Here is a 14,685-nt window from a genome sequence, read left to right as displayed (position 1 = left end):
ATGATTGATCAAAATACTTTGGCTGAATGTGATTACCTGCCTATAGTGAATCAGCCTTGCGGTGCCTCGAGTTGTAGGTCCAGTTTCCCAGCTAATGGCTGAACTCAATCTGGTAAAGGATTAGAATGCTAGTTTGAAGGCAGATAATGATGCCTTAATGAGGGAACTAGTGGGGTCACAGGCTGAGGTGGCTGCCTTGAAGTAAAAGATGATTCAGCTGCAATTGGAAAATAATACTCGTATGGATAGGATGATCCAACTCATCTCCCCAATCCCCTCCACTTTTGCTCTGACTTCTTCACCAGCCAAGCCTCCCTCTTCTTAGTGTCTCTCCTAGTTCCTCAGTTTATTTTTGATCTGACTGTGTAGGGTGCTTAAATAGCTAATTTTTGTTTTTGGACATATTGTATATGTTGTGAAGTATATGTGCTTTACTATCTTGTTCAAACAACCTAGTTACTATATGTTTCTCCTTGTTATGGAATGTTTTAGATGGCTAATATCAGCAGATTTGATGTTTTCCTTAGTCTATTTTAGTCTTGGGCTGTTGGTCCCTTCTGACCTTGATCTTATGTTTGTCTATGTCATATTGTTGTCTTACTTGTTTCCTTTTTGAGATGTCAAAAGGGGGGAGAGTGTTGTTGTTGTGGTTGAAAATAGTTACAGGTTGCATAAAGATGGAGTTGTTAATTTGTCATCATCAAAAAAGGGGAAATTGATGACCCAACAATGTTCTAGGTTTTGATAATGACAAAGGTGAATCAAGTTCATACATGTTGCAGGACGTATAGATTAAAACAAAAAGGACTATAGCAAAAAGAAAATAAAAAGTCAACAGAAACAAACAAGGAAAGCGATATGATAAAGACTCTTATAATAAGGACTCCTAAAAGGAAAAGAATCAGGTGGACAAATAGTTTTCCAAATAGGACTCAATTAGATTTATGCTTGCACACACTATAAAAGGGAAGCTACGACACTAATTGCAGTAGCTTCTTGGTCATCTGAAATCGAGACTTTTTTTCTGTCAAGCAAGAGACAAAGCAGCAGTTCAAGAGAAAAACATTGAAGAAAGAAGAACTAGAGTTAGGTTTTCTTTCGAAGGTTAATTCTTGTGTTTGAGTTTTACTTAAAAATATTATTGAGTTGTAATTTTCTAAGGTAGATAGTGAGGCTTGTAACAAGAAGTGAGTTTGCCTTCTTGGAGAGTTTGAGTTGCGATTATAGTTAATCGTTACAGTTTAGGGATTTGAGTTAATTCCTTGATTATTGAGTTGTAATCTAGAACTACTCTTTGAAAGATTAGTGAAGTTTGGGAAAAATCCTACGAGTGTAGGTTGTGATTTTTCTTTCCTTGAGCAAGGAAGTTTTCTACAATAAATTTTGTATCTTGTCTTTACTGTTCACTTTCGTGTTACTAGTTCAAAAACTTGGTTCTTGAATTTGTTAGGTGGTATTAGTTTTTTCATGTTCAGTAGAGTATTAATTTAAAACATTATTTAAATAGTAATAAATATAATAATTATTTTATTAAATAATCCTTTAAATATAATAAATGTAATATTTTAATAAATACATTTGGAAGATGATTATAATAAATAATAAAGGCAAATTATGTCAATTTTTTTTTTTTTGAGGGGGGGGGGGGGAGGGGGACAAACGGACGATGTCGATTTACAGTAATCGACGAATTTTTGTTGATTACTCCAATTTTTTAAAATCAAAAATTGAGAGATGTCCGTTGGTTATTTGGGTGCAATTTTGCATGAAAAATATATTCCTATATACACATGCACGTCGGCTTATTTCTCGAATTTATTTGCGCCAAAAATAAATAAAAAAATCATGGACAAACATTCATTTTGACCATCGATCATCGACCTATTATTAATAGAATTATATTATTAAAAATCAATTATAGATTTTATATCAATGATATTGATAGACGTTCGTAAAATTAACGAGTAATATAATTGACATTATATTGAAGCAACGTAGCTTTTTCCAAAATAAAAATAAAAGGCATAATAGTTCAACAATCCATAAAATTTGTCACTAAATTTGATTTTCACACTTGAATTAGTATAATATATTTCAATTGAGTATCTAAATATATGATAAAGTGTTCCTATTAAATATATCTAACTACTTAACATATGTCAATTCTTTTAATTATATGTATTGATTCCATAAACGGTAAAACCTCATGAATGCTTAAATTAATATGTATATTATTAAAGAAAAATATATGTTACGTGATTTATGTGGGGTGTTTGCCCTGACTTTCCTAGCATAGTTGAGTTTTCTTTTTTCTAAAAGGAAAGTACAAAGTCTCTATATTTGACTAGTTTTTTTTCTTGTAAGAAAATATTTATGGCTTTATAAATAAAGATTCATTCTTTCTAACTTTGTATCATTCACAAAATTGTCCTGGGAGCTTTGAGGGTTTTGTGTGGGAGGAGAATTTGTGAGAAACAAGTGTTACGTTAACACTTGTGTGAATCTTTTTGTATTTTGAGTAAATTTATGAGGTTATTTTTCTCGATATTTTGTACTCTCTTTTATGTAGTTGAGTACTCATCTCATCCTGTGGATGTAGGTCGATTGATCGGACCACGTTAAATATTTGTCTCTTTTGATATGTTTCTCATTTGTCTTCTTCCTCATGATTTTTTTGAGATTTGCTTTGTTAGTTTCCACGTGACACTTAATTATTTCAATTCTAACAATTTCTTTATGTATGTAACAAATGTTCGTGAATACATGCAAAAACTTCTGAGTTAAAAATATTTAATAAGAATATTTTATCATGAGTTGAGAAATTGATTTTATTCGTAAAAAAAAATTACTCACAAGAATTTAATTCTTTACTAAAATAAAATACATATTTATATACAATTTCAATTTCAAATATTATTTTTAAATTATAATTCTTTTTTAAATGCAAAACACAACGCCTGTATAGTGTGAAGAAAGAAGGCAAAAGATAACGTTGTCAATTTTTTGGATAAGAATAAGTATGCGTTTTTCTTGTGTTATTTGTCTGATAAATAGCATGATTTAGAGATGATAAGCCAAATGGTTTTTATTTTGTTTTGTCGTCTATTTAGAGAAGTGGGGCCTTACAGACAACACATCCTCGGACTTTGTTCTGACAATAATTGCGTAAACATGTGTCATTACTGCACGTGCTAATCCTTGTCACTTCGAGCAAACCATAATCGTGACACCTCCCAAACAATTTATTTTCATGATTTTGATTCGACATGTAATTTAAAAAATAAAAAATATAATAATTTTAAATTAAGGAATTAAAGATAAGTACAATACATCAAAATTATGAAATATATATGTATTATTTAAAAAATAAAGAATATTTCTCAGCCGAGATTTCTATTCGATTTGAGTCCCAACTAGTAATTCAAATTTGTGGAGCAAAAGCCTACCTTATGAATAAAATATTTATTGTAACTATTAAAAAAAATTATTATTCTATTATTTCGGAGGCTAGTTTTATAGATATTGTAATTAAATTAGTGAAAATAATAATAATATTATTTTCACATGAAAAAATTAAAAAGTTTTTAGTATTTTTATAAAGATTTTTTTTATCAGGTGTAGTATGAATTCATAATTTATAACACAAATTTTATATTAATTTATAGTGGGAAAAACCTTTGATTCTAGTATTGTGTCAAACATGATTATATGCTAAGATCAGTTTGAAATTTTTTAATCAAAAAAATAAATAGAAAAATACTTACAATGTAAGTATGTAACTATAATCTTTAATAATTATTTTAAGTAAAATTGAAATCGGCCTATCTTGCTCACATATGACTTTAAAATTAAAAAGAATATTGTACATATCAGATTCTCCATGTCATATACAGCCAACGTCCCTTGTGTACAACTCATGTCACACCTAAGTATTATCTACTTTTTTTTTTTCAAAAATTAAATATGAGGTCATTGTATCTTCTTTTTTTAAAAAAAAAATTAGGAAATACTAGCCATAAAATTATAAGGATGTTTGAAAGAAAGACTATTAGCAGTTAAATTAAATATTGCAATATATATTAATGACTTATAGTATTGTGATTTTAATTTGGGTATTTTTATATAATCAAATGACTAATTTCTAATGTAATAGAAATTCTACGCAAAGAGAAGTACTTCATACACTAACTACTACCCACGTAACATTCCGAATATTTAAAAAATATTTTTTAAATAAGTTTATGACCTTAAAAATATTATATAAATAAATTCTTATAAGAATATGTTATTACGATCAATATCATAAATTTATATTTACTGAAAAACATTTATTCTATCAAATGAATTTTGTATAATTTAATTTTTTCAAAAAAAAGAATATAGCATATTCGAATTAGCATTATTTTTCTGGGTGGGCCCAGGGAAAAAATATCATTATATTTTCTTAGAGGTTAAGGGAAATGTGATTAAGGTAATTCAAAGTCATGTTTCTAATGTGAGCTATAACTCCTTTCTATGGTGTGCCTTTTGGTGTGATATATTATAGTATTCACATCTCCCCATGAATTGTAATGATTGGAATTGTCTTTAGTGTTGTGTTATTTAAAATTAGATTATTGGAATAATCCCAGCTAAACAAATTATTGGAGGGTAGATTTTATAAAAAATAGCCGTAAATAAATGATGAAACAATCGATTATAAATAATAGTTATAATTAAATGAAGAGATAGTCATAAAATTTGTAAATCAATAAAACTATTGATAATAATAATAAAAAATATATATATAATAAATTGATGAGACAATCGATAATATAATTATAGGAATAACTATAATTAAAAGAAGAAAAAACGATCATAAGAATTAAATTAAATGAGACAGATGATTATAAGAATAGACGTAATTAAATGATGAGACAATCGATCATACAAATAATGAAAGAAGAACTGTAATTAAATGATGACATGGTCAAATATAAGAATAGTAATAACTAAATATTAATACATTCGATCATAGAAATAACTGTAATCAAATGAGATTGACAGTCGTAACTAAATAATGAGATAGATGATCATAAGAATAATCATAAATAAATGATGAGATAAATGATCATAAGAATAATCATAAATAGATGATAAGATAATCAATTATAAGAATAGTTGCAATTAAAATATGAAATAGACGATCATAAGAATAATTGTAATTAAATGAGACTATTAGTTATAGAAATAATCATAATTAAATAGCGAGAAAATCCATTATAAAAATATGTAGTCTAACTAAATGACGAGCAGATGATCATAAGAATAATTGTAATAAAATGATACTGTCAATTATAAAAATAATCGTAATTAAATAATTATGAGATAATAAATTATAAAAAATAATCGTAAACTTATAATAAGATTAGAGAATAGATTATATATAAGAACAAGTTACAATCGACGATGTTACGCTTTTGCCGTCGTGATTCTCTTTGATATAACACGATCAAAAAGTCTTCTAGTGTTATATTTTTCAAAACTATCGATTAAAAGAATATATAGATAATAATATATGCAAATGAATGAAACATTCCATAATATATTAATATTATATATGCTTATGTCAACTTTTCTATGTATTTAATCGAGGAAGAAGGAAGTCATACAATTAATTTAATTTAGAACTAGCGCATGACCATTTTTAATCTTTTGGTTGAACTACTTGAAAATTAAGTTAAATATTTCCTAATTTTGTCTATTGCATTATAACAATACTATATTTAGTATAATTCTATGAGTAAAGTTTGAGAAAAATAATATGTATATAGAGCTTACACCGATTTTGAAAAATAAAAAGACGGTTTCTAATAGACCCTCAACTCAAAAAAATAATTTTAAAAAATTAACGAAAGTAAAAAAATCATGATAATTTATTTTTTTCTAAAAGGACAAATAGACTTGGTGACTTTGATATTTTTTTTTGTTCCGTTTTGATCGAAGTAATAATCAGTAAAATTAAACAAACAAAATTAAAGCATTGAGTTATAAGTAAGTTACCATCACATTATTAAATGTAGCGTACTTAACTGTTTTATCGTTAAATGAATTTCGCGACATGAATAATTTCTGCATAAAACCTAACCGGTGAGTTACGTAACTTTTCGACACCATTACGAGATTATATTGAATAGGAATAAATTGTCTTAACATATCATAATACCCAAGGAAAACTCACTCTATTTATAATTGTCTAATTCATTGGATTGAAATATTTATTCGAGTAATATTTGGTAAAAAATAATCTTACCATCACATTATTATATATAACATATTAATAATTCACTGACAAATTTCACGCCGTAAATAATTTTCGCGTAAAATTTTCTAGCAATCTACGTAGCTTTTCGGTAGGATCACGAGAGTATTTAAATAAAATTCATCACATAATTATACGCAAAAATAACTGATTCGATTCATAAATTAATTCAACTCGTGATTTACTCCTGAAGTTACATACTCAATTATCCAAACAATACTAGATTTTTAAAAAATGATTAAAATATTATAAACCGGAGAAAAAGAACTTTTGCAAAGGCAATAATTTGTAACTGCACTTTTCAAAAATATACGACAAAAGTTTTTTTTCTTTTCAAAATGTGAAAAATTAAATAAAAAATTAATAGTAAATTCAAATTAAGGACACCTAGATGATGATTGTATTATTATATACTGTGATTTTGAAAAGTTCCTTTGTACGCTGAGCTGTACGAAATTACATAAATCTTTTTTATTTATTTATGTATATATATGTCCGTTTATTTTGTGGACAGAGTCGCCGGAGCTGTTCCATTTCCGATCTGTAAACCCCGTCATTCGCCGGAGAATTCACCTTCTTACCGGTTAATCTCTTCGTCAATTCTTCATCATTTCTGTCTTTGTTCTTCATTTGTGATTTATCAGTCATTTTTTTTATTTTTCAATTTTTGAACTTGTATTTGATTCTAAAGTTTGTGAAAATTCTGTTATGTTTGGAATAGCTGTTGTTGAAGCATTTAGATTTTGTATGAGTTAGTTGACCTGTGATTTTCATTTTTTTTTTCTCTTTTTTCAGTTTTATGAGCAACTGATTGCTCGAGTTTTTGGATTGGAAACATGGAAATAGACAGCAAGTACCGGCGTGTAATCAATTTACAGCCGAAAGGAAGCGGTTTTTATCTGCAGAAGTTTCGTCTCTACGAGACTTGCTCGGTATATACTCGAAAACTTCCTTTTTATCTGTTATCATTTCATTTCTATATGTTACTTAGAGATGAAAATTTACGTTTCTGTCTCAAAATGTTCTATACTTTTTTTGTGAAATTGGTGAACTTTGATCAACACTTTAAAATGTGTGTTTTCGTCATTTTGATAATTTTTGTGTTGTGTTAGAGTATATGAATTTTAATTTAAACTGATTTTAGTAGGATTTATCTATAAAAGTTAGCCAATTGATTCTGCAAGATGAACGAAATGGGAAGGAGAGAGTTGATTGTTTTTGTTGAATGTAGACTTGAACTATTCAATCTTCATATGTTTATTTACATCTCTTTGTTTTGTATGGTTTCAAATATATAACCATTACTTTTTCAATCTCGAGAGATAAATTGATTTCACTTTTTGGATCAACTTAGGTTTTATTGGCCTTTACTTGTGTTGAAGCTTGTGTTTGTGTCTAGCTTGCTAGGTGCATTTAATCTGCGCAAGTTTCACGCCTTTTTTCCCCTAGTTTTCTCGTTCCTGCGTTAATGAGTGCATCATTAATGAGTAATAAATGCTATTGAGTACGGATTTAGGTACCATTTCACATGCTTTTTACCCATATAGTGTTCAGCATATCTACTCTCCGAGATTCTACTACTATAGTTTTGAAATAATATGCCATTTTAGTTATTTTTCCTATTTTGGTAGGTTCTGTTTCTCTCTTATGCTGAACTTACTGACTTGACCTAAACATGTCATTATGCACAATTTTATAGTCATTCATTATGCCTTGTCGTTATACTATATATTTAACTTAATTTTTATATGGGACAGAACTTCTACATGATTGGATATGACAAGACCAAGACATTTTGGAAAGTATTAAAGATTGACAGATTAGAATCTTCAGAGCTAATCATTCATGAAGATCCTACCATATATTCGGGATCCGAATGCTTAGACCTCCGAAAAAGAATACATGAAGGAAACAAGTCTACTGGAGGGCTTAAATTCGTTTCTCGCTGCTATGGAATTATCGGTATGTTATACTTTTGAAGTGTCACCTTCTTTGTAGATATGTGAACGCAACTAATGTTTCTTTTATGTTTTAGGTTTTATAAAGTTTTTGGGACCTTATTACTTATTGGTTATCACGGAAAGAAGAAAGATCGGAAAGATATGTGGTCATGCTGTTTACGCTATCACTAAGACTGAGATGTTTCCAGTTCCCAATTCTACAGTGCTTTCCAATATGGCTTATTCTAAGGATGAGAACAGGTCTTTCGTCAATTCTGCATGTCAATGTATATTGTCCATAGTACTTTTAGGAAGGCATTATAATGGAACAAAAACACTTCTACTTTTGTTTTAATATTCTTTTATTTGGATGATGACTATTGAATTTTGTAAGTAGTCCTATGTTGTTGAGGTAATTGCTATACTATTTTAGCAATACACCTTGTAATGTATTCACTGTCTAATGGATGTCATGTTGACTGATTTACTCAGATGCTCATGTGATGAGTATACTGAGGATGTTTATAGTTGAGCCTTTTATAGCTTAGTCGTTCATAGAGCCTAGTGCCAGTTCATTTCCTGCAAATGTACAGGGGCAAATTACAGTGGTGTTCTGATGTTATTTTTTACATGTTGAATGAGACAAAGGTATCTTCAGGATTCCAGCCACACAAATATTGAATTTTTTATTTCAAAAAATTTCCTCTATCCTCTATTTATTTGTTGCATCAAATTGATATTTGCTTACTTTTTTTTCTTTGGTTCCTTTTCTTCTTTCGGTGAAATAGATACAAAAAGCTGCTGAGCAAGATGGATCTCACCAAGGACTACTTTTTCAGCTACTCCTATCATATAATGCTTAGTTTTCAAAAGAATCTGAGCAACTCACAGACAGAACTCGCCGTTTATGAGACAATGTTTGTATGGAATGAATTCTTAACTCGAGAAATTCACAATCAACTCCAAAATACTCTATGGACTGTTGCATTAGTCTATGGGTTCTTTAAACAGGTATTTTCTGTCTGAAAATGCTCTTTTAAATTTGTACATGTAACTGCGAAAATCTAAATCTTAGCTCATTATAGCTGGGAAACATGTCTTTTTGATATGATACCACATTTGGATGTAAACAATTTGTGATTTTATCTCAGAATATATCTTTGTGATCTATTATGCTTGCTTTTCTTATTTAATGGCACCATAGGTAGTATCATACTTTGAACAATTTATGATTTTCTTGTGTTTTGTGGACCAGGCAACACTTACCATTTCTGCACAAGACTTCATCTTAACCCTAATTGCTAGACGTTCTCGTCATTATGCTGGTACCAGGTTCGTATAGAATCATATGTTATCCTTTATTTGCTATTTTAAGTCTTGACAAGTGGCCTAGAATTAGGTAACACCAAACTATGAAGATAGTTCTCTTATCTCTGAGGTGTTTTAAATTACTTTTCATGTGAATTCTTAATTCTAGTATATAGTGACCTCAACATCACTAAGTGCTTAACCAATTTTTGTTGTTTCTATTTAACGCAGATATTTAAAAAGAGGAGTAAATGAGAAGGGTCATGTAGCAAATGATGTTGAGACAGAACAAATTGTCTTTGAAGATGTACCTGAAGGGTCCCCTTTTGGAGTAACCGCTGTTGTACAGAACCGTGGTTCAATACCTCTTTTTTGGTCTCAAGAAACTTCACGCTTGAATGTGAAACCTGACATCATATGTACGACCAAAAACACTTAATATTGTTTTGAGTATCCATTTTCTCAATTTCCGTTGACTCTCTTACCCTTTAGTGTCTAGGAAGGACTTTAAGTTTGAAGCCACCAAACTTCACTTTGAAGATCTTGTTCAAAGATATGGAAATCCAATTATTATATTAAACTTGATTAAGGTAATATTTTCCAGGATTCAGTCCATTATTCTGACTTTTTCATTACGAGCAGTACTGTGACCTTTTCTGACACCTCCCCCTTGCGTTGATTGTTATTTTTGTGTTAAACAGACTCATGAGAAGAGACCCAGAGAAATGATTCTTCGTGCAGAATTCGCTAATGCTATTGAGTTCATAAATAAAGATCTTCCTGAGGACAACCGCTTGAGATTTCTTCACTGGGATATAAACAAACACCCGAGAATGTATGTTGTTGCTTCCTCTCCTTTTCGTTTTTACTTTCTAGTTGTTCTTCTTACTTTTTTTAAATCTATCGTACTGATCTATGGGTTTGATGGCAATCTGGCTTTTCTCTTACAGCAAAGCTACAACGGCCTTGATACGTCTAGGTGATGTGGCTGCTAATGCTTTGGAGTTAACTGGCTTTTTAAACTGTCAGCTTATCCCTACTTCAAGAACTGAGGAGTTGCTAAAATTGTCACCCGTCAGGTAAGTTGCCAATCAAAATGATTCTTTTGAAGATTTTAGTTTGTTAGTTCGGGAGAGTTGATTGTTCTCAATCTGTCATTTTACTTAGGAGAATCTTGCAAAACTGTTTGTGCTACCGAGCTTACATGTTTGTTTGGATTTTCTTGGTATTTTCGCATTCAACATGTGTTGGTTGGGGTATATGTTGAGGCATAAGTTAATTTAGCCTCAGTGTGGTGCATTTAATTATATATAGTTTTGTTGTAAGCTAGTTGATATTTTCTTTCACTTCAATGCATAAACGATAAATTGATTGGATCAATTCATGGAAAATACACACACAAGCACAGTGAGATACACCCCCTAATGCTAAAGCAATTGAAGTACACGTGATTTCTGGAGTATTTTTCAGTAGTTGAAAAAGTTCCTACTGGAAATAACTTTTCACCAGGGTTCAATTCATGTTTGCTGCCCTCTCGAGAGCATCAAAGCTCTTTTTTTTTCTCTTCACGTTGATCTAATTTGATGCAGTTGTGGCAGTAGAAGAGATCATGTTAAAAAGGACCTTTATGAAGTGGATGCTGAAATAGATAATGAGTGTGAAGAACTGCGTGGAGCTTACTATGTCAAAGTTTCATCGGTCCAAAAGGGAGTCTTAAGAACGAATTGTGTAGACTGTTTGGATCGCACAAATGTTGGCCAGTATGCGTATGGGCTGGTTGCTCTGTCCCATCAGCTGCATGCCTTAGGCTTTGTAGATGTGGACAACATCAACATTGATTCACATTCTTCTATAGCACAAGACTTAATGCAGATCTATGAAAACATGGGAGACACTCTTGCACTACAATATGGTGGCTCTGCTGCACATAATAAGGTAATCTATCATTGCTATTTACGAGAAATTCTGCAATTATCTTTTCCAAGCTTCTTCTATAGCAATGAGTTGGTTTTGTGGAAGGGGCTTTTTCAGTCCATTGAATTTCTGATGCCCTCCTTATAAGATATCTTCATTTTAGTGGATGGGATGGTGGGACGACTTTTTTTTTTTTTTGATGATCTGCCATACTGATGAATATGAACCCAAGCAGATATTTTCAGAAATGCGAGGCCAATGGAAAGCAACAACAAGGTCTCAAGAGATCATTCGATCGCTTCAACGCTACTACAGTAATGCGTACATGGACCCTGAGAAACAAGATGCCATTAATGTGTATGTGAATTATTTCCTTTACGATAAGTTCTGTCAGGCTGTTATTCCAAAAAGATACGGGCAACTTGAAAAAAATATGAGTAATGTGGTGCCATTTCCAGGTTCTTGGGCCATTTCCAGCCACAAGAAGGTGCGCCGTCTCTGTGGGAATTGAATCCAGACCAGCACTATGATGTTAGGAAGCATGGATCAAGTGTAACTGCAGAAAGATCTAGGTATGAATGATCCATTACAAGACAGACTTATTGATCGCTTGTTTCTCTCTTCCAGATTGTTTTTTTACTGTTTAAAGGCCACTCTGTTGAATCACTATTTGGTTGTTATAATATTATGTCGATTCATGAGATTCACTATTTTATGCCTGTCTTCACTGTAAGCCTGTCTTGTAACCATCTAACTGATATGAAGGTTAAAGATGATTCTGATTTTCGTGTCCACCGCGAAAATTAAAAAATATGGAGAATGTACATCTCAAAGCTGTCTTTCAAGTAATCTGATCAAGTATCCAAAACAGAAAGAAACTTTTTCTGTTTGGCAGACAATTGTATCAAAGCTGTTAGCAAAGCAGTTTGTTAATACGCAGGTCATATTTTAAAAGGTCGCTATCAGAAGGAAACATAAGTTGCGGAAGCAGTTCTCAAGGTAAAGACACTGACATAGATCAGACTGAAGACACTTACCAGCCTTTGACTGAACATGGCAAAGGTTGTAAGGGTATTTCGGAGTCTTCACCAGAAATCTCTACCTGTGACAGTGATATTCCGTTTACCAGGTAGCTTGGTTTAGATTTTATGTGCTTCATAAGTTCATTTGAAGCAGTAACATATTCAGGTGATTCATGATGTCCTCGGATATTTCTTCATCGAATGGCTGCTGACTGCTACTTGCGGTAGAAAAACATCTCCCTCATGGTTCCTTCATGCTTCCATGGACCAATGCACTTGAAGGTTGAATGATTTTGAATGCTTCATGCATTGTTGCATGTATCTTTTAACAAAGATTAATGCATGTGCCTTTAAGAAATATTGTTAATGGCAATATGCAAAGATAATGTATGGTTTCTTATCAAAAAAGAACTTACCTTATCACACTTAACCTCATGGTTGTATTTGAAGGTAAGGTATCACAATGTTGCAACTTGAAAAATTTTGTTTGCTCAAAGATACATGTTTAACCGAGGTCTTAACCAGTGATGTATGTTTTTGAAGTTTTTATCCTTCATCTTTTACTTGGGTTGATGTGATGCTATTTGGAAAAATATTCCTACTTTGATATAACTCATCGGTATTGGTGCTTATTTTTCTTGTTAAAGGTACAACCCCTCAATATCAAGCAGACAGCTTTTCCATGATATGCAGTTAGATCAGTGTCTCGGAAGTAGTAGCTTTCAATTTCATGAAGGTGCTTTGTTCGATTCCTCAAATTTTCTAGATGTTGATTGGCTCTCTTCATCGGGAAATTCATGTGAAGAAGAAACATATGACAGGTAAACTTTGTGTTTGATGACCAAAGGCACCCACCTTTATACATGTCAGATTGATCGTTTTATGAAAACAAGGTCTTAATGGCCTAGTTTGTTATATAGTACTTTTTTTGTTAAATCTTAATCTTGTTCTGTTTTTGCAGATCTTCAATCATAGGTTCTCCATCTCGGGGCTTGTCATCGGATAGTGTGACAAATGAGCTCAAAGAAGAAACACACATTTCAGCTCCTGATTCCGGGGCAAGCTTGAAGGTCAGTTCACTCAGAGCTTAGAATAAGCTTGATCGTACTTTTTACTTCTTTTTACATTTTAATGTGCACGACTAATTCCTTTTTCTTTCCAAATTTCCTATTTTAGAAGGAGCAGACTACCGGAGATATCCGCGTTGATGCTAAAGAGAGTAAGGAGATACCCCGCCAATTCTCTGAGAAGTTTGTTCGCTGGGTAAACGATGGAGATTTGCTTTTCCCTTGAAGTACTTCAGTTCTGGTCTGGTCTCTTTTTGGAGCTATATATTATTTTGGACAGTTACATTCGATAGATTGCATCCCAAGGACGATGCGGATACATACAGATAATAAAACAACAGGTGATCAACATTACAAGAGAAAGATTAGTAGCCTATACAAAGCTTTATTAGGAAGTGTAGGTGTAAATTGAAAAGGATTATGTTCTTTTCAGTTGTTTTTGGATCCTCTTTTCCCCAGACTAGCAACTTTTGTAGCTTTCAGATTCTGTAAATACTTTATTATTTTAGAAATTGAAGCTGAATTATTCACTTCGACGTGCACTATTTTGAATGCTTCCAATCTTGAAATTTATGGATTATAGTTACCATCTGATCGTAGTGGTGGTAATTGTGAATCTGTGATTGTTTAGGTAATACGCGAGCTTCTTGGAGGAAGCATCATTCTGGATATATTTCGTGTGTAGTGGTATTATTTGCAGGTGATAATCGGAAACCTCTCTACCTTTCCCAAGGTGGGGCGAGGTTTGTGTACACTCCACCCTTCCCATAGTTACCATCTGATTGTAGTGGTGGTAATTGTGGATCTGTGATTGTTTAGGTAATACGCGAGCTTCTTGGAGGAAGCATCATTCTGGATATATTTCGTGAGTAGTGGTATTATTTGCAGGTGATAATCGGAAACCTCTCTACCTTTTCCAAGGTAGGGGCAATGTTTGCGTACACTCCACCCTTCCTAAGATAGTTACCATCTGATTGTAGTGGTGGTAGTTGTGAATCTGTGATTGTTTAGGTAATACGCGAGCTTCTTGGAGGAAGCATCATTTTGGATATATTTAGTGTGTAGTGGTATTATTTACAGGTGATAATCGAAAACCTCTCTACCTTTCTAAAGGTAGGGCGAGGTTTGCGTAC

At 31.8% G+C, this 14,685-nt stretch overlaps 1 protein-coding gene across 7 annotated transcripts; it reads left to right on the top strand.

Annotated features, from left to right (window-relative positions):
* Window positions 1-6,748: 6,748 nt before the first annotated feature.
* On the top strand, window positions 6,749-14,082 carry LOC129870909 (phosphoinositide phosphatase SAC2-like). Of its 7 annotated transcripts, none has more exons than XM_055945986.1 (17): window positions 6,749-6,884; window positions 7,097-7,233; window positions 8,059-8,263; window positions 8,337-8,502; window positions 9,030-9,252; window positions 9,497-9,573; window positions 9,781-9,968; window positions 10,042-10,139; window positions 10,251-10,384; window positions 10,500-10,628; window positions 11,151-11,484; window positions 11,699-11,820; window positions 11,922-12,035; window positions 12,404-12,592; window positions 13,133-13,306; window positions 13,447-13,555; window positions 13,662-14,082. In XM_055945986.1, exons 2-17 carry the CDS (start codon window positions 7,138-7,140, stop codon window positions 13,776-13,778), a joined length of 2,475 nt encoding a protein of 824 aa, XP_055801961.1. In that variant the 5' UTR covers window positions 6,749-6,884; window positions 7,097-7,137; the 3' UTR covers window positions 13,779-14,082. The 7 variants fall into 7 exon arrangements, 6 of the variants coding, with proteins under 6 accessions (XP_055801961.1, XP_055801844.1, XP_055801895.1 ...); XM_055945869.1 differs by having other exon boundaries at window positions 11,148-11,484; XM_055945920.1 differs by having other exon boundaries at window positions 11,139-11,484; window positions 13,671-14,082.
* Window positions 14,083-14,685: the final 603 nt, after the last annotated feature.

This window comes from Solanum dulcamara, chromosome 1, assembly GCF_947179165.1.
Source record: "Solanum dulcamara chromosome 1, daSolDulc1.2, whole genome shotgun sequence".
Lineage (NCBI taxonomy): Eukaryota > Viridiplantae > Streptophyta > Magnoliopsida > Solanales > Solanaceae > Solanum > Solanum dulcamara.
This window is presented reverse-complemented; position numbering and strand designations above follow the sequence as displayed.

What these genes read in the sequence shown, in the direction of transcription:
- LOC129870909 (XM_055945812.1), top strand. Translation starts at nt 7,138, where the DNA reads ATGGAAATAGACAGCAAGTACCGGCGTGTAATCAATTTACAGCCGAAA. An exon ending in ATAAACAAACACCCGAGAAT is followed by an intron (nt 10,385 to 10,499) that starts GTATGTTGTTGC and finishes TTTCTCTTACAG; the next exon opens with CAAAGCTACAACGGCCTTGA. An exon ending in GTAACTGCAGAAAGATCTAG is followed by an intron (nt 12,036 to 12,403) that starts GTATGAATGATC and finishes GTTAATACGCAG; the next exon opens with GTCATATTTTAAAAGGTCGC.